The 26,218-nt window shown below is 45.8% G+C and overlaps 1 protein-coding gene across 3 annotated transcripts in view; it reads right to left on the bottom strand.

Annotated features, from left to right (window-relative positions):
• The window catches only part of PAFAH1B1 (platelet activating factor acetylhydrolase 1b regulatory subunit 1), a 34,025-nt gene extending 13,408 nt beyond the window's left edge, over nucleotides 1-20,617 (bottom strand). Inside the window, exons 1-4 of one of the 3 annotated variants that reach the window (XM_034068710.1) lie at nucleotides 20,448-20,617; nucleotides 3,529-3,739; nucleotides 2,288-2,372; nucleotides 157-231 (exon numbers count right to left, since the gene is read on the bottom strand). In XM_034068710.1, the coding sequence (XP_033924601.1) occupies nucleotides 157-231; nucleotides 2,288-2,372; nucleotides 3,529-3,560 (192 nt within the window). In that variant the 5' untranslated portion in view covers nucleotides 3,561-3,739; nucleotides 20,448-20,617. Of the gene's footprint in view, nucleotides 1-156; nucleotides 232-2,287; nucleotides 2,373-3,528; nucleotides 3,740-6,504; nucleotides 6,559-20,241; nucleotides 20,271-20,447 lie in introns of those variants that run through there. The other 2 variants (XM_034068711.1, XM_005154387.3) reach the window with 2 other exon arrangements.
• Nucleotides 20,618-26,218: the final 5,601 nt, after the last annotated feature.

Genomic DNA, 26,218 nt, shown 5'->3' with positions numbered 1-26,218 from the left:
GCATGGGTTTAGGTATTTTCCCTACTCAAAATGCATCTTCAAGGCATCATTTGCCTTGTCTGTCTGATAAGGAAAACATGTAACATTCTGCTCAGTGATGCACACTCACTTTCAGTATAACCTTAATACAAGTAAATCCATCAGATCTCTACTTACCTTCTTTTGTAATCTTATAACAGATGTCCATTTTTTTTCCAGAAGCCCAGCATACTTCTTATCTAGCTCTTCATTCTGAGAGGAGAAGCATTTGAATAAATCAATAAATTCTAGTTCCAAAGCCTGCAGAAGTGTTTCTTCAAAGGCAACATAAACAGCCCATTTTAATAAAAAGGCTATAATGAGTTTTACTAGTGAAACAGAAGAGTTATGCTTCAAATTTTAATAGCTACAATTTACATACATAGAAATGGAGAAGATAATTTAAAATACAAATTTTAATTAAAAATACTGCAGCACTGATGCAAGGGTCTGCAAAATCACATCCAAAAACTAGGACTGAACTGTGTTATCTGTGCTGGTTTCTAGCTTCATTATATGAAAGCTTCTGAAGAGCTCTGCATAGCTGAGAATGATGAATATTTGTTTAAGAAACCCAACTTGGTTACAGTTAACCTCAAATTGCCACCACTATCACATCATTTTGTGCTACCTTCTCAACAGAGAATAACAATACCATGGCATATCTCATAGAAGCTCTGAGCACTGGCTACCTTGGTCAGGGACAAGCTGTTAACCAACTATTTCAGAGACATTCATAAAAGCTGGAGTTATCTGCAGGAATAATCAATACAGACCTGAAATCCCTCCTTGCAGAGCTACACTTGAATCCCTTCACTTTACTGACATAATTTCTGCCTTTTGTCATTTTAGTATAATCCATCCAATTCAGATTTACTTGCAAGAAACTCATGTGGAACTTCAGTAACTGCATCTCTTATGTCCCCCAGGAGCAGCTAGCCTATTTAGGTTGCCTTTTTAACCTTTGGGAAGGGAAGACTTAATGAGGCTGATAGATAAGGCAGAGAAGGGAATGGTATGAGGATTTTCAATTAGGAGTAAGGTATTTCAATTTGTCATTTCTACGTATTTATTAGATACTGGGAGCAGACTGGAGAAATGAACTCAAACTTCAACCAAGCATTTTGGAAAAAGAACAATGCAAGTTTTGTAATAAAGGCATGGATTTATCCACAGCCAAGCACACAAGTTTACTACTCAATCCAGCTGTACCCAGAGAAACCCAAACTCAGATGAAGTGCACACCTCCTCTATGCTAGTAAGTGGCAAGTGTAAAATGAATCATCAGTTACAAAGGCAAATCGATAGAATTAAGTTGGAAGAAAGGATTGGTCCAAATCACTAGAATCTGTAACAACAGAGCTGCTCACCAGAGCCAGTCACCTCATACTGGCTATCTGAGCTTGCTCTTCTACTATCCAGTTAATCAACTGGTATGCCACAGTCTGAGGCAGTGAGTTAACTACTGACCCAATTCCAATCACAAAATAGACTTCCACCCATTTGCTCTGTACAATAAAGGAGGGGACAAAAGCAATCCTGTTTTGTCTTCCTGTTTCTTAAGCATCACAAGCAGAATCAGCCTCCAAAGTTGCCCACCCTTACATCTGCTTACAAGGGAAGAGCCTTCAGTTTTCTAATTTTGGATTGCAGAAAGTTTATGCTTTTATGCAGGATTCTGATAAGAACAACGAGAGTTAAGGAAATGAGTTACAGGGAGGGGAGGATGGACACAACAACAGGAAACAAATCAAATGTGTTAAAATTAGACACATTCTTCCAAATACTAAGCACAGAATTTTTCAGGCTGGAATGGAGCACAGGAGAGATACTCCAGTCCTGTATGGAGATGCTGGAGTGAGGCTAGTGAAGGGTCATATCCTTTTTTCATATCATCTATCACCTTATACATTCACATTGCCTTTTGCTAGCTTTGGTTCCTGGCACCTTCCACCTTGAAGCATCTAGGCCCTCTTAGGACCTGGATCCTTAAAATGCCATTACAGGAAACACTCAGCATTGTACAGATGAGTGGTAGGCAGACAAATAAAAACAAGATTAAAAACATGCTTCAGTCACGAGCTGTAGATAAAGGTGAGAGTTTTGCTCATAAACTGTGGAGTCATCCAGTGATGACTTAATTTTATGGCCAGGCAATAAGCTGTGAGTGCATCACCTCCAGTTCTGAAACTGCACGAGCCAACTAATGCATGCCATAAAATTAAAGTCATTACTTAAAAGACAGATGAAGAATCTGGTTTGAACTCACCACATCTAACTCAGCCTCCTTCTTGAAAACCGAATATGCCTCTTCATAGCCATTGGAACGAAGGTAGTCTGCTATTGCTCGATTTCTGAAAGACAGGGGACAGCACGTTCAGCCACAGCAAGAGCAGGCTGGTTTGGACTTTGCTGTTGTATACAAGGCACAACGGACACCTCAGTCTCCAGTGCAGTACAGCACCAGGGTTGTCAGGTTTCTTAAAAGCCCAAGCAAATCTTACAAATACATTTGGCAAACAGACTTTGCTCCGAGGTGTCAATAGCAGGATACATGTTTTATTTCAGGTTTGGTGGAGAGTTTGGGGCTGTTTTCCCTTTGAAGTTATCACACACTGGAGCAGCATGAATACACTGATCAATCTGTACAGTACATAAAAGCCATAGCAAGTACAAAAACAACCACCACATCTACATATTAAAGCTGTGGCTTTATCTTTGAAGGAAAACTCATTTGGGCAGAAAGGTTTAGGGTACAAAATTTCATTTCAGTTAAGCTTGAATAAAAATGCTCAGTTTGAGGGAGCAAATCTTAGCTTTCTTTTTCAGAATAATACAATAACTTCTAGTTACATCACAGGAAAGGACCTGTGTGTAAATATACACATACCTTGCCTGTAAATATACACATATATACCTACACTACAGATATTTAAGTAAACCGATACTTTAAAAACACAAAAATTGGGTGGTCACCTACCCAAGACACAAGAAAATGAATACACTTCAGTAGCTGAAGCAAGCAGCAATAATGACCTTTTTTGTTCTGAAAGGAATCTGCTTTTCACATGAAAATTCTTCCTGTGTCTTTCACTGCATTCTCCTTCCTCACTTTTTATACATGTTCCATCTCTCCTCAGACATACGACTCTAAATACAACTCTGCATTCAAGCAGAAACACCTCCCCATAACAGACGGATGCTAAGCCAGAGTACTGCCTCCTCATCAGACCTCTGAAGTAAATCCCAAGGGGGATCTCTGGTCACTTCCCATTTTCATGCAGGACAGTTCCTGACTTCCATCTCCCATTAACACATACACTCTAGGAAGAGTCTGCATGAAAAAACTTCGGAGAATTGCTGAAACCTGTAATCAGAGTGAATAAACTACAATACATGGTACTTGACTGGCATGTGAGCAGAGCCACCCTTAAATCTATTTGGAAACAAAAGCTAATATTTAAAGTTTAATGGAAACATGACACAAACTCAGGAATAGTGATTCCTTACAGTTCATCTCGTTGCCTTTGTGACAGCACCATTGTGGCTGCGATGACAGGTTAACGTGATTCAGCAGCGGCTGTCTCCTTGAGAGCTGAAGTCTCGGGAACCCTGGATCCACAATTCAGTCTGCCACAGAGTGGCTTAAATCAAAGTAGTTTTCCAGATGTGAAACCCGACAGGAAATCCGGAGGCATTCAACACAGAAGATTCAATCCATCTAGAAGGAAGAGAAAGAGACGCCATTAGTTTCCTTTAAGTAAAGCATCCAGTCCCTCTGGACTGACGTGATCTCTGCACTCGGATTGCACCAATGCTCTGGACAGGGCGAAGTGACTGGAATTGTAAATGCAAATTCATTTGGTTACTGTGGATTATGTCCTTACTGCACATCTCCCACCTGGATAAGAAGCCTGGGGCCACTTGTACACTTTCTTTATTCCCTCTCTTCCCATCATTACTCCCTCAAGAAACAGGGAGCTGAAAGAGGCATTCTCAGCCACAGCCTAGTCCTAGCTTGTAGACAACTCCATGTATGTTCTTGTGATGAGAACAACTTGGGCCTACTGTAAACAGTCTACAATTTGCCCTCACTACTCCTGTTAAAGAGCTCCCCCTCCAAATCCTCTATCCTTATGCTAGAACTCTTCTATAGATTTATCTCTTCAAACTAAACCCAGCAAGGCTCATTCAGTTCATCTTCCACATAGACAAGGGATCAGACAATGCTCTTCTTTATCTCTCCAGAGTTTGAGGAAAGCCAAGAACATTCCAGAAAGGGCCTATGGAAGATGCCATGGCACACTTGAGGCCATAGCCAGCAGCACCACGGCACACTCCAGCTCTTTCATGGCTCATTCATTTCTTGTCTAAAAGCCAACACTTGCATCTTCTCTGTCACACACTCACCCCATTTACCTACAGTTCATCTCTGAGCTCACCCCTACTTGGAGCACAGCAAGGTTTTAAGCAGATCTCCAATCTCATCAGCATAGCACAGTTATCAGAGGGCAGTTGCCACAAGCCTGTTACTTCAGCTGGAGCCAGCACTGACTGAATCACCACATATGGGGCACTGCAAGCTAGTGCAGATACAGCTGAAGTCCAACATATTCAAGTCCATCCAAATCGTGCCCTTCACAAATTATTCCCCCCCCCCCCGCCCACTACTTAATATCTTATTCTTCAGCAACCCAAACTTCAGTGTTGAGTACCATCTACTCCAACTGGGCAGTATGATCCATCCCCAAAATCATTTTGGCATTGCTGCCTGTTCATTTCTGCACTGCAGGCACTCTGTTAGGATAATGAAACCATAAAACCTGATCATGAGAACTGCTGAAGATGGCATTTCTGGCATACCTGGCCAGAGTCGGGATGTAACACATAATTTACTCAAGCTGTTCAGCAAGTCTGACCAACCAGCTCTTAGCAGCGAGGTAAACTGCACACAGCAACACACAAAGACTTAGGATATAGCATTTGGTCTGTAAACCTCTTACAACTGCTTCAGGAAACGTGCCCCTACTGCCCCCTCCCCAGGACACAGGTACCAGGTTCGCTATGAAAGCTGAAGAACCATTTTGGTTAGGAGTCTGTTTTAAACAGAAGCCTTTCTTACATGAAAAGAAGTGCAGAAAATACCAGACTTGTATCATTAATGTCTACTTATCCATCACAGGGGATCAGGAGCTTGTTTCTAAACCTCTCTAGGCTCTTCTGTCTGCTTCCAAATAAGCTTAAGCAGCAAGATGCTCATATTTCGCTCTGCTGGTGGATTTCCCTCCTCAAGGGCTTTGCACACCAAAACACTGCTCTGCACGCTGGTCAGGACAGGAGAGCTCCAACAGGCAGGACACCATCATGTAATTAGTCTGACCTCTTCCCTAATAGCTATTTTGGAAACAAGTCACTGAAAACTGATAGCGCAGGCTGCATCCTTTCAGAGGCCAGAGCAAACGCTCCACTTACTCTTGTCCCATAGTTCGCTTCCTAACAAGCAGACACACAACTGGTTTCACCCTGTTCACTTCACAGCAGGTGTATCTCATACCAGTTAATGGAAATTTGGTTAATATAGAAAAACAACCTATTAACTGAGCAGAAGAAGTGCCCTCTAGAGGGCAATGCTGCTGTACATGCAAGTACTGAGAAACAGGCCTATAATGGCTGAACCTCTGCCCTTCAGTATGAACATAGCAACGCCTTGGGTAGCGACAAACACTGGAGAAGAACAAAACAAGGCACTTCTTCATCCAAAGCAGCACTGGCTGAAGCACTGCATAGCAGAGCACAGAGACATCAACTCCCCAGATCTGCCTGTAGTGCTACCACGGCGAGGATCCCAAACTGAAAACCAGAAGGTGAGTTTTGCATTATGAAATACCATCACACAGGGAATGCCTTGTAAACCCAGCACCAGTGCAGGAACCCCAGTAAAAACCACACTGCAATATTCTGTCAGTTTTGACACTGCATCTTTTGTAGTGTCCACTTGCAGCAGAACCCCTTGCACACAGGCCATCTAGTCAGAATGGCTTTTTTCCTCCTCTAATGCGAAGTAACCCCAAGCTTCTCCTGTATATCCCCAACACTACAGCCTGCTCCCTCGCTCTGTTATTCAGAAACAGATCTTAGCACTAGATAAAATTCAGCAGCTACAAGGCAAAGCAGCTCTTTCTGCTGTTAGCAAATTCCAGCTGACCTACAATAAGTTACCAATCAACTGATCTACAGCACCTCGCCGCTCTGAAAAGTGTCTGTTCCAAGCACCCTGCTCAGTGTTCCTGACTTCTGAACTGCAAAGGCACCTGAACACAGGCAGAGTATCTTCAGGGCAGCCTCCTTCATGCACACACTTTGACAAAGACAAAACAAATGAGAACAAGCAAACAGAAAATGAAACCTGACAAAGCCCACAAACCAACCACCCAAGCACAAACACCTAAACCCAGAAAGCCCCAAAGGACCCGACTTTAATTCTACCTCTGTGCCACTTCAGAAACAACAGAGAGCGGAGGAATATCATCCATATGTATTGCTGCTCCTCAGCTGGGGAAGGTTTGGTGACATACAAAACTCAGTGGAGCAAGACTAACCAGTCCTCCTCCAGGCCTATCAAGGGGTAGAGTCACCCCTGCATGTCACACACCCGCAAACAGCCTCAGTAATGAGGAAGCAAGCGTTCAAAGAGAACCCTTGGGAAGAAGCCACAGAGACATCACCTGTACACTGCACCCCAACTAAAACCATCAATATCAGCAGTTTCTGGGAACAAGGTGGTCTCAAGACAGAGCCAGATCTTTTCTTGACAAAAAGATGTTTTTGCATGAACATTTTAATTTGGTTTGTATTAAGTACCAAAAAAAGACTGAACTTACACAGAGCCATCCATGGAGTAACAGCTACCAACTAAAACAGGACATCCCTTGTACTACTAGCCCCACTTACACTCAAGCAGTTGCAGTTTCTAACTGAAGATTCAATAGTTCACATATCTACAAGGGCTGGGTGCAAACCTCTGCACTGTGTACAGGCTCCAAGTGCTCTCAGCACCATCACTTGTCTTTTCATCAGTTTAAAACTGGGAGCTAGCCCCAGTTGAACACACAGCACAGGAACAGGAATGACACAGGACCATGGCCTCTCCCTCCTCCAGCAGGACAACTGCTCAGCTCCCCAGAGCAGTGGAGCATCATGGACATCACCTGCTGCAGGCCAGGTCAGCCACTTCAAGAAACACAACCAATTGAGAGCTGTGTGCAGCATCCTCCTCAGCCCCACTAACAGCAGCATATCCTCAACACACAACTGCATCTCACCTCAACTGCTAGCTTCTCCACCTAGCTAAAGACCAGCTTTACACTTAGGACTGCTAAAATCTCAGTAATAAGGATAAAAGATCTAATTCCATCCTTATGTGCTGCAGGGATGGAGAGGGGCACACTAAAGCATCATCTTTAAGAAGAAATATTTAAAAGGACAGCTATGAATCAACACAGGTTACAATTTTTTCCCTACATGAGCTGTTTACAGAGCATACAGAGCTACTGATAAAGCGGAAGACCCTCTGCCTCCTCACAAGGAAGGATCACCTCCCATGTCCCTGAACTGTGAGTCAGAGATTCCCTGGCTTCACCACACATGGCCTGGACCCCACTGTGCTCACCACAGGACTCACCCACACTGCGCCCAGGACACATCTATTGCAATAGGGGTGGCTCAGCAGCTCGCGATGCTGCCTGACACGCACCCCGACACGGTCCCACCCCGGCAGTGACTCAACACGTACCTGCCTCATGCTGCTGGCTCCTGTCGAGGCACCCAGCTGGGTCTCACTGCACACCTGAAGTGGACACCCCAGATCTGATACTGCACAGGAACCACCCCCTTCACAGTAACTTCAGGGTTAGACCTGCTAGCCATCCCTAAGATGCACAAGCAGCAAATGAACCAGGTTCAGCTGTGTATGTTAGCTCTGAGGCCAGCTGTACAGCTCAGAACTCATCTTTCATTCTGGACACTAGCCTGCTTTGCTAGGCAAGGTTTAACAATACCTACACAAACATCAAGCATTGCAAACAGTGAGCAGAGCTATTTCAAGTTCATCAGAATCAGTATTCCCTGCAGACATGTGTAGGCTCTAACCAGATTTTAAGTCACATCAATAAAGCTGCAGAGTAATGCAGAGAAAGGTCTTTACAAGTTTCAGAAGTTCAGTTTTACAGGCTTCTTTCACAGCCTAAGTTTCCTTAAGTAATCACTGTGATGACTTAAACCAGGGCTCCCATCACCAAGAAAATCCTCCTCAGCACCACAATGGAAGTCAGCTTCACCACTGGAACTCCAGGCTTAAAATCTTTATCATCCTGGTAATTCCAGTCCTGAAGCCTACAGACACATTTGCTTACTGGCTACTAGCAAGAACAGTCAATCAGCCTTAAAACCTTCTTAACCAGTTTTCCCATCTCCCGTAATTCCCACAGGCACATTCCTCCCTCCTTATTTTATGTTTTCTCTCTTATCTTTTGAATTTCTATGTGTTAAAGCAAGAAAATAATTTCCACCATCACTCCCTGGTTCACAACATTGGCAGCAGCAGCAAGCAAGTAAATGCACCAGCACCACCCCAAGTTCACCCTGCTGCTGGCTGGTGACCCCACAACCACCGCTGGCCATCTGTCATTGCAGATCTCGGGACACATGCCCAGAGCTCCTCCAGGAACTCAAACCCAAACTAATTCGATTTCTGCAGTTTTAATGCCGGTTGCTTAGGCTCCGTAAACAGCCTTCCCACCAAAACACAAGCTCTGCGCACCGAACACGTCACTGTAACTCATTATAGCCAAAATTAGAAGATACACGGCATGAATTACAGAGCAAATGTATCAGCGGATACAGAACAGACCAACACCATTCAGCTCTGAAGGCTTTTCAGAGCTGTGCACTGCTTCAGGACCAGTACATTTTGCCTTTTACAGAATCCTAATACTTGCATAAACTCAACTGCAAGACCATTTGTTTTCAAAGTATTGTTAGGAAATAATGTATTTAATAATACTCTACAATAATGCTTCTCGGAAGGAGACAAACATGAGATCAGGTTCTCAGACTGCCTGGTTAGGCACACCTAATATTGAGCCAGTGTTAAAAGGCATACAGGCCATCCCAACACAAGGAAACACATCTGGGTTCACATTCTGAAATCAGAGATTTAGATTGCTCACATTTAGCTTCTAATTCGAATCCTGATTTGCCATCAACTATAATTCCAAAAAAGAGCCTTGAGTCCAGGTACCTGCTACCGATTTCCAAGACATTTCTCTAACACATTCTACTGGTTTTAAGAGGTTTTATCTGAAAGAAAACTCCCTACATTCTCTTTGGAGTTTGTTAATGTTTTTTTTAATCCTACCTCAGTTAGCTTCCTCTCTTCAGGCCGTTTTCCAACCCCAGGGAAGGGCAAGTCACTTATGTGGCAGCAGAGACCAAAACCACCAAAGACTGAACTGATATCATCACAATTTCTTTCCACAATTCTCTGAAGTTGGGATGATCCATTTAAGCATTAGAAACATACTAAGTCCTGTTGCATCTCCTCTTGCTACACACTGGCTCATCAGATCCTTACAAAGCTTTTCAATGGTGTATCTCGTTTCATAACATACTAACAAGAGAACAAAGCGGGTACTTGTGAGTATTTGCACAGAATTAGAGCTGCAGCCCTTTATGGCAGAACTAGATTAACTTAATTGTTCTCTTTCACCCTCCTGAATTTCACTTCTAAATTCCAGCAAGCCATAAGCAAGTACAGAAAAACACTTCCCTTTAATCTAGACTAATTTTAATAGTCTGATTTTGCTTTAACTCAGGAAGCAAAAAGCTGCTTTATCAAACTCCAAACAGGACAACTTTTCCCACAAATGTGCTCTAGAAACAGATTCCACAGAACAGAGTCACTGCTTAAATATGAACCAGAAGTCAAGTAACATCCATATTTCTTGGGCATAAAAGCCATGACCTGAAAAAGCTTCTTAGAAACCTGTCTCTATCTGCTGGGAGGAAAGAAAGAGGCAACAAACAAAACACCCAGTTCCTTTCCCCCTCCACGTCACCGGCAGTGACAGCAGAAAAGCCCAGGTGCAGGGTAATCCCAGGGACCAGCCCGTTCTTACAGTGTGGCAAACACACCTCATCCTAGAGAATGTCAGGGCCCATCACCAGCTGAGCCGGTTGGGATGAACCCGGAACACAAGGAAGCACCTCATGACTGACACAGGCTCATCTCTTTCCCACTTTTCAGCCTACATCAGTGAAGCTCACTGAGGGATTAGGGAAAAGTGAGCCCCAACAGCTATCGTTATTCTGTAAAAACAAAACAGAAGCAAATCTGATCTGAATTACAACTCCGAGCCTCAGTTTTAATTCACAAGTTTAGTGAGCCTGTTATTCTGCAATTAAGTCATAAAATGCTGTCATGGTTTAAACCCAGGCACACAGCTCATTCACTTACTCCCCCCCTTGCTCTCCCAACTCCGGGAGAGCTGGGAAGGAGAACCAAAACAATGTAGCTGCTCTGCTTGGAGCTGGGGTAGCTGCGCTGCCTGTTGCAGCCGAGGTTTGAATAGCTGCTGTACTTGTCACTGGGGGTGGTGTAGCTGCTGTGCTTGGAGCTGGAGCAGCTGTGCTGACTCCTGCTTTGCCCTCAGATCCAGGGACATTTTCTTCCTTTTGAAGGTGCTGGATAGTGTTGAACAAGGCCCTGAAGGCATAGGCCAAGCCCCAGCACGTTGCCATGATGTGTCCATCTCTGGTATGGCCAGAATGACAGCACACCTCATTTAGGTGTTTTACTGATTCTTCCGGATTTTGCACTTGTTCAGTAGAGATATTCCAAAGCACTGGAGGGGCCCACTGACCTAGATACTTGCCCATACTATCCCACACACCCTGCCACTCATTGCTGTCCAGCCTCGGGGAAAATCTCTTGCTCCTCCTATATCGTCCTTTAAACCCAGAAAAAGCCCAAACCTGACTCTGCTTAACTCTTGAAATCAGACGAAATGATTGTGGGCAAAACACACTCTGTATGCGTGCTACCATGGTGATCCCCATCACAATCAGCATACAAGTCTCAACAGTATTAGAAGGCCATTCAAAAACTTCGAAACTCTTAAATGATGCTGTAAACTGTCTGGGGGGGGGGGGGGGGGGGGGGCACTGGGAGGGTAAAAGAATGTCTCCTTCACAGGTTGACCACCCAAGAAGGAGAAAAAAGATGTGCAATTGCTAAGCACTTTTATTATATACCTCCCAAAGTATAAAGGTGGTGACCACACTGGGAACATAAACCAGATCAGTTTTATGATCAATGCTTCTATCATATTACAAATCATTACCATAAAGTACAATGAGACAAGAAGCTTAGCCCAAGCCCCACACTTGATAAACACTAACACAGCAAATATATGCCCTAAGTTACAAGATTCTGAAACTGTGAGATCAAGAGAAACAACTTTGAGAGCCAATAAATCAGCTTTGTGACAAGTGACAAGTCCGCTCAGATCTGTTGTTACCTCAACCCCTCGTGCCCCACGCTGGGCGCCAAAAAGGACTGTCATGGTTTAAAACCCAACCACCATCTCCCTCTCACCTCCCCTCCCTGCTCCTGGAGGGATGGGGAGGAGAATGGAAAGAATGTAACTCCCATGGGTTGAGATAAGAGCAGTCCAGTAACTAAGGTATAACACAGATCACTACTGCTCCCACCAATAAAAATAATGATAGAGGAAATAAACAAGGGAAGAGAATACGATACCACCCGCTGAAACGAGCCCGATCCGGAAGAGAGCAAGACCGACCCCTTTCCACTAACTCCCAGTTACCTCCCTGGGCACAACATGCTGTGGTATGGAATACCTCTTTGGCTAGGTTGGCTCAGGTGTCCTGTCTCTGCTTCCTCCTGGCCTCCCCTGCTACCTGGCAGAGCATGAGGTTCATAAAGTCCTTGGACAAACCAAACATTTGAGCAGTAACTACACACATAGGTGCTATCAGCACCATTCCTGGCCAAAAAGTCAAAACACAGCACTGTACCAGCTAGCAAGAAGGAGCAAAAATGACTGCTACTGCTGAACCCAGGACAAATGCCCATAGGTCTCAAGCACAACTGCTTTGCCAAGTGTATCAGTGCAGTATTATATATATAATACAGCCTTTGTGCCATGTTTGGTCACATTTTGCAATAAGTTACCAAAAATATTTCCCATTTTCACAGTTTACCACAGCAAACACAACCCCTGAAACATCCTCTGCCTGCTTTCCCACCCGCTCACCTACATAACAGGGTAATTGAAGTGACTTTGCTCAAAACCTGATACTGTAGTTTACTTCTGAAAACACTTCAACAATAAATCCCTGGGGAGCCAGAGGGTGATCTGCAGCAGATCAGAGAGTGCCTGTGTTCCAAAGGCTTGGAATGCCAGCTGTAATTACAGCTACAAAATCAAGCGAAGACATGTCATCGAGATGCTGTAACACAGGAGCAAGTGAACTCCCCTCTGCTGCACGTTCCCTAAATACAGCCATTTCTGTCCTCATCAGAGCTGTGCGTTCTGAAATAACCTCCTATGCCCATCTACTTTTCCATATTATTTCAAGTCATAATCTCTGTGCCACACATCACTGGCAGTCACTACCTCCCTTTAGGCCTGTGAAACAAGACATTTCTGGTCTTGTTACCTCCCAAGCACCACCACCATGTGACTTTTCAACACATCTGGACCAAGTTTCTAGGAAAATATTTTTTAGGGGAAAATTAATTCAATCTTGGGCTTTATCCTCCCTCTATCACTTCAGGTTTGCAATTCTGATGGATGCATGACATAATTTACTCTCAGGCACAGTCACTACACATTTTATTGCCTTTAAGCTTCTTCAGGTCAGAGCTCAAGTTTGCAGTCTACATGCAGACTTTGACAGGAAAGCAAAAATATCCCTCTTGCCTCCTGCCTGCCCAGTGCTGGCTGAAAGCAAGGTAAATCTAACTGCCAGTAAATGACCACCCAGGCAAAGCACACTGCAGTAGAAACCTTTAAAACATGTGAAAAGGTTTTGGACATGGAGCTCTTCCTGCTGTTGTTGTTTAGTGATACAACAGCAAGTGATACAGACAGTGATACAACAGCAAGGAATCATGTCACAAAATCAGTTTAAAATTCATATTAACCCCCAGTGGGTTTGCACTGAACTTCACTGGAGTACTGAAGGACCTCTTGGTCAGAGATTGGTCAGTGAAATTGGGAAGGAGAGCAGAAGAACAGGACCAAAGCAGAGGGGAGCAGGAGGGTGAGTGAGTGATACAGGGGGCTTCTTAGAGTGCTCCAAGCTGCTCCCCTAAACCTGTTCAGAGAAAGGCACAATGCACATCACTGCTTCTCTGCATGACTTCAGCAAGGTTAGTTTCAAAATCATATTTGTTAGGTCAAACACCACATACACCTTTCATAACAGCAATTCCACAACACTACATTTAAGCTACTTTCTCTCAGCCACCAAGAGAAAAGCTCATGTGCTTAGAGCAGCTTCTTACAGGTGGCCAGCAGTCACACACTGCATCTGAACTTCGTTCTTTTCAGTTCTTCCCCCATACTTCTCTGGCTTGAAGAATTAAGACGCAGTCTTACAACTGTAAAGAAAGTCACAAGACTATACACAGATTTAAACTATTTCAGCTATTAAACTGCCTTCTCTATTGGAAATGGGATGTTAAAAATTACTGTGAATTGATTATATTTATGTATGAAAAACATCTGAAGGAACAACTACCTTAAAGGTTTAGATAGAAGGTAAAAACCACAAAGAAATCCAAACAAAAATTCAGACAGAACTTCCACTCTTCAAATCACAAGAGCATCTCATCAGTCCTTGAGCCACATTAGAGCTTGTTGTCTGAAAATGACTTCATTTGACAAGTGAGAAGGAAAAAAACCCAAACCAACCTTCCATTCCAACTGTCATACACACATCTCACCCTATGGCAGGGAACAGAGTTGAATCTTTCATGACACCACTATCAAAAGTGATGAAAACAGGGTTCTTGTAGCAGGTGTCTCAGCTCCCTGTGTACCCCTCTTCACCAGCCACACTGCTGCCTCTGAAGCAGATCTGCAGTTGTGGGAAACCAGTCCCTAAGAGATACCTGCCTCCCCTGCCCACTTTGCAGCATCCCTCAAAACCTTCCCACCTATCTGCACACACAGTGACTCTCCTGCTGGAGACAGCAACTGCCCTCCCTCATCTAAGCCAAGAAAGCAGGAGACAAACACAGAATTACTCTTTACTGCCCAAACAAAAACCAGCTTCCCAAGCAGGTACAAGATCAGAGAGCACACACCAAGGCCAAGACAGAGCACAAGGCAGCAGACCACACTGTTCACAGCCACCTCAGTTCTCATCTTATTTGATGTACAGATCTGTGATTGCACTATGCTGTAGTACTGGAAATTATCCATCATTAGCACTCATTCCATAGTAGTGTGATCAAGCCATGAAAAAGATACATTCCAAGTGTGCTGGAATAGCATCACCTATTCACAAGATTCTCTTACAGAAATGGCACACATGATGTTGGAACTTTAGCCCCTTCCTCAGTCCTGCTGCAGGTGAACACTGGGGTCCAAGCTTCTCTGTTAAGCTTCCCCAAACCTAGCCTGTGCTTGCTGCTTACAAATCTAGCTGAGGGAGAACCAAAAACTTCTACCACTACTGATTTAATAGACAACATCTGTTTCAAAATACATATACATGCTCATGTTAATCCTCTTGACTAGACTGTAAAGAAACCAGCATTTAAATATACCAACTTGTTTGTCCAATCTTTTTGTTCATCCCAAAACCCAGGTGAATCAAGCACAGGTCAAACTGCCAACATGGAAGCAAGGGTCCTGTACCTACAGGTAAACAGGCTTGATGTTTCTAACTGATTTTCCTCTAGTCTTAAAGAAGGATAAACTTAACACCTTTGCTTTGGCATTAAGCTAACTCCATGCAGAAAATCATGGCAGAGGCAACCTAGGGGGGGAACATCTGCCTAATTCGACACAAAACTTCATGTTTGTGGCGCACAATGGAGCAGTTACCAGTGACAGAGAAGGGAAGGTGTAAATAACCCCAGCATGAAGGCCACGGTGCTCTCTCAGATGCAGCCCAGCACTGCATCATGCCTAAGCCCTCACCTTAGCCCTGCCCAGCACAGCTCTGACTCACCAGCAGGCCCTGGGGAATAAGAGGTGCTTCCGAAAAGCCTACCTGGGAACTCACCCAGCAGTGACCAGCGACAATGGGAACCACAGCACAGACACTTGCTGCAGCACCACCTATGAACCTCAGCCACCAAGGAGTGTCCTGGAACTGAAAAACCCTTTCAAGACTACAGCAACTCGTGCCTGGTTAAAAATATCAGCTACGTCTTCCAGAATCAATGGAATCACAGCCACAAGATAAAGTCCATAAGCAGCCAAGTCAAACTGCTGGGCTCTCTCAGCAGCAGCACCAGTGAGGAGGAAATGGCTCAAGTACTGCTGAACACATTAACCAACAAGTCCTTTGAATTCATAATGCTGATTTTTTTTTTACACAGTTATGCATGCACCAGTGCCCTTGATATTGCTCAGAATGACAACTGTGTGCACACATGACTTGCTTTGAAGGGGGCTGTGTGTTTACAGCACTGGGGTAATGGATCAGCACACACTTAGGTCTAAGTAACATTCTTCTTTGCAATATCCTGACCAGCATGTGCCAGCACACAGTGACAGGATAGGTGCTTCCAGGACAGCAACCTGAAAGCAAGCTAGCCTCAGTCACACCTATCTATCCCCTAAGAGAGCACGAGGTTAACAGTAAAGAGTGAGCTTTGAAACATTCTGAATGAGACAAGCATTGTCCCATTTGCATCTTGCCTCCATGAGTATTGAGAAGAAAAGGCCCTTCTTTAGTAACCTAGGATAAGATACAAGTTAGATAGACACATCTATTGGGGCTAACCTGCAGCACCAGACAAGTTCACCAGGTTAAATCTAGAAAGAAATTATTCATGAGATAAAAATCATGGTTCTTTCAAATGTTTCTAACATGCAATACTCATCAGTAGGTCTCAAACCATGGCGGGAATGAGGAAAGGAACTGCTCTAAAATAACTGTAACACAAGAAAATCAGGCATTTAACCCTACCCAAGCCAGAGGCCCCACAACAAGGCTGACATCCTACAGCTACAGCTCACATCACACCACTGCACCTCCAGGAATGGCACAAGCCCTGTGTGCAGGGGATGACCATGTGGGTGCCCCTGCTGACCTGGACAGCATTTATAGGCAGAATTCTGAAGAAATAACTTTATGTACTTGGAAGCTAGTTTTAAACAGCTCAGGATTATGTCTTAGCATAAATACCTATTTTTAAGAAGTCAAACTGAGGTGTAACCTACCCTGTCAGGCAGATCAAAAGACAAAGCAACATCACCTATTAATAAACACCTCTGCTCCCAACACCCAGAAGCCACATTAGGAACCCTATTCCCCTTGTGTCAGGTAATAAAGTAGCTCTTGAGAAAGCCTTTAACCCAGGCAAGGCTTCATCAGCTCAACACATTTTAAGCACACAGGTTGTTCTGCCAATGATATTTAAGCTCTTATGAAAAGGAAGAAGAGACTAGATGTAACTTCAATAACAGACCTGTGCGTAGACAGTGCATAACCTACTACTACAGTAACCCTCACAGAAGAAACCCAGGCCCACTTTGATTAACACATGGCCCTGATACTTGGGAAATATCTCCAAGCGCCATCACAAATTACAAGTTACAGGCTGGAAGCTCCCCCACGCCCTGTATGAAATCTAAAATTATTATTTATTAATAGCAATTGCTGATTTTTACTGTTCTCTTGTTTTCCTAAATTGAGGCCTAAGCAGATCCCATTTTCAGGCTGAGGAGTATTTCAGTGCTCACGTCAGGGACATGTCAACAGCCCTCCCACAGTCTCTGCCCTTAGCTGAAGATACTGCTGCCCTTCGTACCACTCTAGGTCATGCTACCAGAAGCAGGTAGGGAGGGTTGCAAATAAACTCAGTAACAAACATCCCCAGTATGTTTCTGACTGATAGAGGCAGGGGCTTTCCAGCTACTGCCTGCCCAGAAGATTTTAGAAGAGGGTACAAACCACTGCTGGAAGTTGGTTATGGACTTCTTGAAGGCAGACAAGGCTGAAGCACTGGGCAAGACAGTCAGCAGATGCTAATTCAGTAGCTGTCCCCTCGATAGCAAGTTCAGCAGACACACAAGTTGAGGGCAGACAAAGAATACGAACTGAGCACTTGAGGCTGGGTGGAGCAGAAGAAACAGCATGGGCAAAAGAGGCAGCAATGCACACAAGAAACCTTGCATACAGAATTAAAGGTAAGTACTAATGTCCTGTTCTTCTGCAGAACAGAAGTTACTCCTGTACAGAGAGTGACTGCCATCATCTCAAGGACAAAAATCAACCAAACTGGGAAGGCCACACGTAGATTTTATTGGATTCTTCACTGCTCTTAGCCCGGATACATTTTTAGACACAGGCATTTAGTGAACACATCCACAGCATCCTGCAACATCTACTCCAAGTGAATGAACTGTATCTTCTAAAAAAGCCCATACCTTTTAATTTAATTCTGGGCAAATTAAAACCAAGTGCAGTCTCATCTGTGGCCATCTACCATCAAAACCTGCACCCCGGATCTGAGACAGACCCAAGAAAAAGCAAAACCTCAACCTGCTTCAGAACTGTTCACGTCTGTGTTGTACTTGCTCTGCTCAACACTGAACTCAGGTAGGAATGTCATGAGCCACATTTGGAACAGGAGAGCACTTGGACAAGCAGTCCCACCGAGTGCTTCATCTGATACCCATTGTATTCCCCAAATCCTTTGTTCTAACGCCTCTCCTACACAACTTTGAATCTAAGCATCAGTATTATCCCCATGATGCAGCAGTACCCGAGTGGTACAGTAATGCTGTTACAGAGCCATATTGTTCAACAGGGCTTCCAAAACCTTCAGATGTTGTTTCAGATGAAGTCAGCACACAAGGAAGGATAATGCAATTAAGCCTATATACTAACAGAGTGATCACCAGAGGAAGCGGGGACTGTCTTTTCTTGTGCAACCATAACCCAGTCTCACCAAGAAGTTACATGAACAAATAATATCACTGAACTACAATACAGGGGTTCTCCATATTCTAGAGAATCTTGCGTGTAAAATACCCCACAAAAATTGTAATTCTTCTCTGAAGTGCAAATAAAATAAATCCAACAAGTGAATATCCAAGTGGATCAACTGAAATGGTTATCAGACAAAAAAAAACCCGGCTTTGCAACAGTGACTGGTCACTTCTCACTGCCAGACAAATCCAGATCCACCCTGCAGAAAAATGAGCCTCCAAACAGAATGCGAGATTTGTTTCATTTCAGAAGGTTCCTGCACCATTAGATTCTTCCCTAAAGAAGAGACTTCATTGTTACGGCAATTAGTATTCCTCCACCCCAGCAAAGGGAAAAAAAGAGCTCTGAAAGGGTAATCTAGCCATTTCACAGCTTTGCCTCCTTACTCCACCCAGTCTCTCCTCTGCTCAATGGCTGCACACAGCATCCATAAACATGGTAATAGCAAAGGAAACACACAAAAACGAGATCCCCGAGAACGAGCTGGAGATCTGCAGCACATCTTTCTGTTTGAAAATATTTTCTTTGTTTAGTTCCCCAACATAATTCTCCTATTTAACAAATAACTCTTAAGGGCAAATAACACCCTGACAGCAGACCCTCCCTCTCCCGAAAACCAGCTGCATGCTGCACAATCATTTACAAAATGATCAGCACTAAATGTGGGTTCTTTAACCCCCATCTCCCAATTCGAGAAACAATACTGCCATAGGAATACACATGTAAACCATCTCCCCCCAAAAAGACATAATTCAGCCACGTCAATACACCCAAACGCTTACTACAGTAAACCAGTGCTTATTAAAGATTTTTAATATAGCTTAGATTAACCTTCCACCATCCCCTGGTTAGGTAATTCATTATGAATTGACTTGACCTGCAACAACCAAGCCCTCTGCTGCAGCACCACCATTGAGGAAATCTCACCAGTAACACTATGGCAAAGAAAGGGAAGGTGTCACATTATTATTGGTATGAAAGGTCAAGTTTAACTGCATCCACCTTAACCAATAAATAAATAAATGAGCACGAATCTCACACCCACAGAACTGAGTAAACCCTAAACTTTCCAAGGGAGGCACCACTCCCACCCCCCAACTTCCATCAAAAGCCCTCCCTGCCTGCAGATACCCTCCTGCGAAACAAAAACCCAGCGCTAAACGGAGCGGTTCAGCAAACTCCATTGGTATGAGGAGGCTTTCAAGGGAAGCCTGCGTGACTGTAGACACCCCGGCAGCGATATGACCCCAAGGAGGAGAGATCAGACCTCCCTCCCCCGTTTTTACTGCAGCTGGCTCTGAAGGTCTGAGCCACCTCCTGTCACCGCCTTCCCGGCGAGATCACTGCAGGGAAACAGGCTGGATGTGAAACAAATCCCTAAAATAAGCCCTGCTGCTCTCCCCTCTGTTACCAGCCCGGTTTTGTTTGCCGTGCTGCGGCCGAGGCGCGGATCTGGGCCAGCTCCCGACAAACGCCGCCTTGCCCTCGGAGAGGACGGGGAGCGGCGACCGGGAGAGCCCTGGGGGGGCTGGGGGGGGATGCTCTCCGTCCTCCCGGCACACACACCTCCGGCTCCTCAAACCAGGCTGTATTTTTATCGCTACCCGCGCCCGGCCCACCGCCTCCTCCCCGGCATCTTGCTAAGTCACCGGGGGCAAAGCGGCGGCCTAGGGGGGAGGACGCGAGGCCGGAGCCCAGCGCAGGGGCTCCCTCCCCGCAGCCACCCCGCCCCGCTCCCTTGTCTGGCCCACTCCTCCCCCGCGCCCTGTTTTCCTGCTAAGTCACCCACAGCGCACACGGCGCCCACCGAGGGTCGGCGGAGGGGAGCGGGCCTCGCCCCGCAGCCCCCCCCCCACAACGCGCCGCACCCCGCCGGGCCCAGGGGCCCGCCCCGGCCGCAGCTGGGGCCCGGCCGCCGCCGCCGCCCGGCCTCCCCCGCCTCCGCCCCGGCTCCCTCCTCACCACCGGGCGCGGCCGCCATTTTGAGAGCGAGCTGAAGAGAAGGAGGGAGGGGGCAGGGAGGGGGCAGGGAGGGAGCGGAGGGCGGGGAGCACCGCACAGGGGAGGGGGAGCGCTCGGAGCTGAGCTCTGCTCCGCACCGGGGCTCGGGCGGCCTCCCGGGGGGGACCGAGAGCGGGCAGGGAGGGGAGGTGCGGCCCCGGCCTTACCCGAGCCGCCGCTGCGCTCTGCTCCGTGGGGCCGGCGCCGCCCGCCTCTCCCGTTCACCGGCGCGGCGGGCAGGGCAGTGCGGGGCACGGAGAGGGCTCCCGGGGCTCCCGCAGCCGCGCTCCGCTCGCCCGGCTCCTCTCGGCGCTCTGGCAGTGCCGCCCCGGCCGCCGGGAGGGAGGGAGGGAGGGAGGGAGGGAGCGGCGCGGCCCGCCGTGCCACTGCGCATGTGCGCGCCGGGGGCGGGGACAGCCGCCCGCCGCCATCTTGGGAGGTGCAGGGCGCGTGTCCCGACGTGCCCCGCGGTTCCCGGCCTGCCTCGCGCGGGGCCTGAGGGGGCGCGCGGCGGGCACCGGGCACCGGGCAGGGCCTCAGCCGCCTGCCGGTTCCAGAGCCCGTTGTGAGGTAGCTGTTCCTCACAGGCACCTGCGGGCCTCGGAGCCCGTTGTGAGGCCGCTGTTCCTCACAGGCACCTGCGGGCCCCGGAGCCCGTTGTGAGGCCGCTGTTCCTCACAGGCACCTGCGGGCCCCGGAGCCCGTTGTGAGGCCGCTGTTACTCACAGGCACCTGCGCTCCTCACGCTCCAGCGTGCGGCGGAACCTGCTGCCCTGTCACACCCGGTGCCCGTGCCCGCACTGCCGCTCGTTGCATCAGTGTGTTCATTAGCGATGGAGCTGCTTTAGTGATGTCTGTAAACGGCAAAATAAGAGAAGCTGCAAATACCAGTGAAGAGACTAATGCTACAGGAGAGGTTAGGAAGATGAAGGAAAGGCAGAGTAAATGCATCCTTCTGTTGTGTAGCTTTGAGGATGACCAATGGACCCCCCATCACCAGTGCTGGCAGGACACGCACCACACAGGCCCTGCTGCGTGCAGCGGTGCAGAGGACAAGGATGGGGCATGCAGAGCGCAGCTTCCCGCTCCAGTCAGCATGGAGCTGGTGCTGGCTCTGTCCTGACCCAGCTGATGCAATGGAGCAGTCCCAGCACGGGGTTACCTGCTCCTGACATTGGGCACTGCCTTTGGTCTCACTGCTGCCCTGGCTCGTGTGGAATCTGCTCTCAGGACAGCGTTATTCTTGGTGCGTAGCCGTGTCCCACACTGCTGGGGTCACCAGATCTGAGAGAAATATCGTTTGTGACCGTTACCTCAGGGCCCCTGGAGATCCAGGAGCTTGGTGTCCCTGCCCATGGCAGGGGTGTAGAAATGGGTGATATTTAAGGTCCCTTCCAGCCCAAGCCATTCTGTGATTCTATGTCCCTGTGCCTCTTGCTAGTGCACATTCAGTATCAGCATGATTTACACTTGGAACAGAATGCTTTCATAGTCTTCTTCAAACTCTGCTAAGGTAAATCTTAAATATCCTTGGTTTAATACATCAGTATTCCTGATGGTAAACCAAAGCATGGCCCACTGGTCATGTAATCCACATGCTCAAGTGACTGACAAGAGAGTACAGAACCCTGGAGGGGAGCTGGCAGTGGACCCAACCGGTGCAACTGCTCAATGATGGCAAATCCAGGTGCCAAAGAGTCCTGTGGCTACAGGGAACAGTTACTTGTGTCACTGTCAAAGGCCACTGACCAAAGTCACTTCGAATGTTGGCAGCGTAACACAACATTGAGTGTGGGCCGTAAAGGTATCTGAAATGCTGATTTGGGAAAGAAGTAATTTCATGTGTAAAATGATGTGAATAGGAAAAACCTGAAGAATCTTCAAGGGACACTGCAAAATTCACACTCAAATCTGTAGTTTTATCTGGTTTTACTGCCAGTAGCAAATAAAATTTATGCCATGAATCTGTTTTGCACTGAGGGCATCGGCGGTGCTTGCTGTCACTTCACTGCTGTGCTGTGGCTTATGGTCAGCCACTTCCTCTTTGTAATGCTGTTTTATACAGCAGGAGGCAAGAGCTGCGATTTTAACCCAACATGCAATGCAAAACTATAAATGCATCCAGGACAAATGATGAGTATGAACTGCATTTAACTTAGTCTTTTATTGACAACATGCCAAGTCTTAGGTCCATTTAAGCCTTGAAAATTTCTTACAGCTTACACGCAGAGATGACGATGCCACAGACATTCCCAAATACACTGGTGACATTCAAAATGGGCTAAAAGTGTGGAGTAGTCGAGTTTCAATATACTGATGAATATAACTAGTGATGAGATAAAGAGTAGGCCAGACTTCTAGCATGTGTCAGGGTCCTGTACCAACATTTCAAGGCAGTGTTCAGACACAATGGTACCAGCCATTGGGCAGCTTTGAATTGTTCTCTGGCAATTAGCATACTTACAATTTTTAAACGTGTTGAGTGCATTTTCTTATCTCTTGAGGCATGCAGCCACTGCCTCAGTTTTCATGTGCTGACTAAACAAGGGCAGGAGTAGCTTAGAGCCCTACTCCTGCTGTGGGTAAAGGAGAGGAGCCCTTTCCTCCTGTAGGTTAAGTATCTATGAACCTGTTCTCAGGTGAGTTGTTGTGCATATACCTTATGTCCTGGAGTCCTATGGGCTTTGAACTGCTGAGCACAGGGCTTTGAGCTGATGGCTCAGGCATTTCTCATCCATCCATCCACCCACTCACCCACCCATCCATACATCCATCCACCCATCCAAACTGTAGTCTTTATCACATCAGTTTGGCTGGAGACCACGTCCAAAGCCTTGCTGAAGTCAAAGTAGACAGCATCCACAGCTCTTCCCTTGTCCACAGACTCAGGGAATAACTAGTCACCTCTCCAAGAAATTAAACCCATTTCACAGAGATCAATGAATTTTCCCAATGCTTTTAAGACCTAGGTATTTTATTCTCCTTTTACAGCTGATCCTCTTTGTAGTATCACTGCTTGATACTGGGATGGCAAAAAATCCCAGTTCCCAGCATGGATAAAACATAAGGAGTCTCAGAGCTTATTTTCCTCAATGCTTTCCTGGATTGTCGCAGTGCACCTTGGTAACAGAAATCCGAGCCCTCTGCCTCAGTGGGGATGTGCAGATCAGAGTTACATAGCTTCTCTTGACTCCCAACTTCCATTTTTCCTTCAGGATATTCCTGAAGTATATGTTTACAACAGAGCCATGCTGCAGAGTGAGCCAGGCTCTTCAGTGTGCTTTTCACCATCTGGGGTGGCACACGCAGCTCCATCTACTGCTCCAGAGATTACACGTTCCAGAACGTTACAGCAAACTGTGCTAGAAGGTTTCTGCTGAACGCTGAGAACTTCATTCATTCATAATTCACATGTTGCCTGTGAATGAAAGCTGTCATTAATATTCTCTGTGTGTGTACATATTTGTGTAGCAAAACACCCACGGGGACTGTGCCACTGCAACCAGTGAATTTACATCTATTGAGTCCATGGCAGGGCCTGGCTGACACAAGTAAAGCAGGACTGGGCTCTAGAAGTGCAAAATCATCCACTTCATTGGGTTCTTGGTGGAAGCACAGCCATGTGCGTTCTGCCATTGTGGGCTTTCTTTTAACATCACTTGGGGTTTAACTTAAAGATACTGGAAAAGGGTATTATTTTTGCAACCAAAACAGAGAGAAAATACGAATGTGTGGGGAAATGTTGTGTTCCCAATGCAAAGCAGAGCACAAAAAGCATTCAGATTAATTTTTAATGTATATTCACATTAGAAATCCTACTTTCAGCACTCCTGTGGCCTTTCCTATGTATTATCAACATAAGGAAAAGAGCAGCCTGTAACTGTGCTCCCTCTACCCGACCTGCTAATAGCATTAAAAAGGAGAGAAGATAAATCAATCTCATCTCTAGTGGGTTCAGTACTGAGAACCTGAGCTTTGTGCAGTCTTTACCCATTGCAGCAGAGGTTTTTACTGAAGTGAACCCCTTTTCACATTTAGCATTCGATTTTTAGTACTGGAAGTTCCCATGCCTATATTCCATTCTCCCTCTCAACTGGCCATCATAGCAGTGGCAGTATTGTCTTTCTGTACCTCAATTCAAGAGTCTGTATTTCCATGGATGTTATCTTCACATGGTTCCTTCTTTAACCTCACACATTAGCCCAGCAGCTCCTTTCCTGGAGCCAAAGGTTGAAAGTCCAGGTAGGAGCAGCTCAGTTTCAGTTTTGCTGGCTGCAGCCTGGCAGAGCACCTACATAAACTTGATTGTTCCCCTGTGAGTCTGGCAACTCCACACCTGCCACACTGTTCACTCCCAGTTTATCTGCTGGCTCCTTTGCATGGCGGTGAGGGTGTGAGCAGTGGCTGCTGTCTGTCACCTTCAGCCTCCTTTGGCCCCGTGCAGTGAGACATTGGAAGTATCCTTCCTTGTGATGCTGTGCAAACAAGATTGCTTATAATAACCTTGACAAAGTTTTTCCCGTAAGGGTTGCGGATATTTATTGTCATGCAAGAAGATGTTTTCTGTTCCCAAATTTTTTAATTTAGATGAAATTACACTTATTCAGTGGATGAATATTCGTATTTTTAAATCTTTTATCCCAAATGTTCAGCAAATTATTCCTTATATCATCAGCATGTTTTTATGAGTTCAAGTGAATGGTAGTAACGTGCACATTCCAGTTAATGTATAGCAAAGCAAAGCAGAGATAATAAAAGATCCACCTTTCAATCTACCCGGGCACATACTTTGGCATGCCAAAAATGCACACAGCTTCCATGCTAATCCAGAGGTGTACTACAGCTGAACATGCAGATCAGGTCATCACACACTCCTGTAGCTAACGAGAATGATTTGTGTGCCCAAGTACCTGATTTGCATAGGAAACTGCTGCAAATGCACATGCAGGTATGTTAGATCAGATAAATCACTCCTCAGTCTTACAGATGTGTTTTTGAGCACATTGCAGCTGCAATTAAGCAAAGTTTGATGTACTCGAGGTGCAAGCCTTTGTTGTGCCTTCTTCATTCACACTTGGCACCTCTACAAATCACACTTCAAGATGAAATCAGAGGAATGAGAGTACAGGCCATTGGCAGCACTGATGTCAGGTTGCTCCACAAGTTTTTGTATCAAACAGCAAATACAATGCAAGAGTTGTTCAGTGCTTAGGGAAAACAAGCCAGAGCACATCAGCATGAGGTAGTAGCATTAAAAGAGGGGAGCACAAACTAACATCAATAACTAATCCATAGTTATCCCAGATTTGGATTAAACTGCCTTCTGGAGGGGTTTTAGGGCCCTTTTCGTACTGAAGGTTTTCCTTTTGACTGCAGCATTTCTCCTTCTGATGGGTTTATATTTTAACAAAGGCTGGGAGAAACTTTTATGCCAAGTGTATTGCTGGAGCTGCTGCTGAGCCCAAAGTGCAGTTAAAACAAAGAAATGTGTTGCTTTTTAATTCTTTAAATTCCATTGCTAATTATAGTAGTGTGTAATCGTGTGTGTTGTTACTGCTGACACTATCCACCCCTTCTGAATTCCTTTCACTATATTCCTTTTTGATTGAAATAATAAAGCACTGCCAGCAGTGCTAAATGACACTGTTTGCATTTTATGTATATAGAGTCATCATACACCAATGGGTGGGTTCATTGCACTCAACCTAATATTAAAACATGTTCTCATGTTATTCTTCATGCTTTTGTAATTTGATCATTTATGTGTCGTGGTTTAAACCCAGGTGTCCTGTCTCTCCTTCCTCCTGGCTTCCCCTGCTCCCTGACAGAGCATGAGGCTCAGAAAGTCCTTGGCCAGAGTAAACATTTCAGCAGTAACTAAAAACATAGGTGCTATCAGCACCATTCCCAGCCCAAAAGTCAAAACACAGCACTGCAC

This window comes from Melopsittacus undulatus, chromosome 13 (assembly GCF_012275295.1).
Source record: "Melopsittacus undulatus isolate bMelUnd1 chromosome 13, bMelUnd1.mat.Z, whole genome shotgun sequence".
NCBI lineage: Eukaryota > Metazoa > Chordata > Aves > Psittaciformes > Psittaculidae > Melopsittacus > Melopsittacus undulatus.
This window is presented reverse-complemented; position numbering and strand designations above follow the sequence as displayed.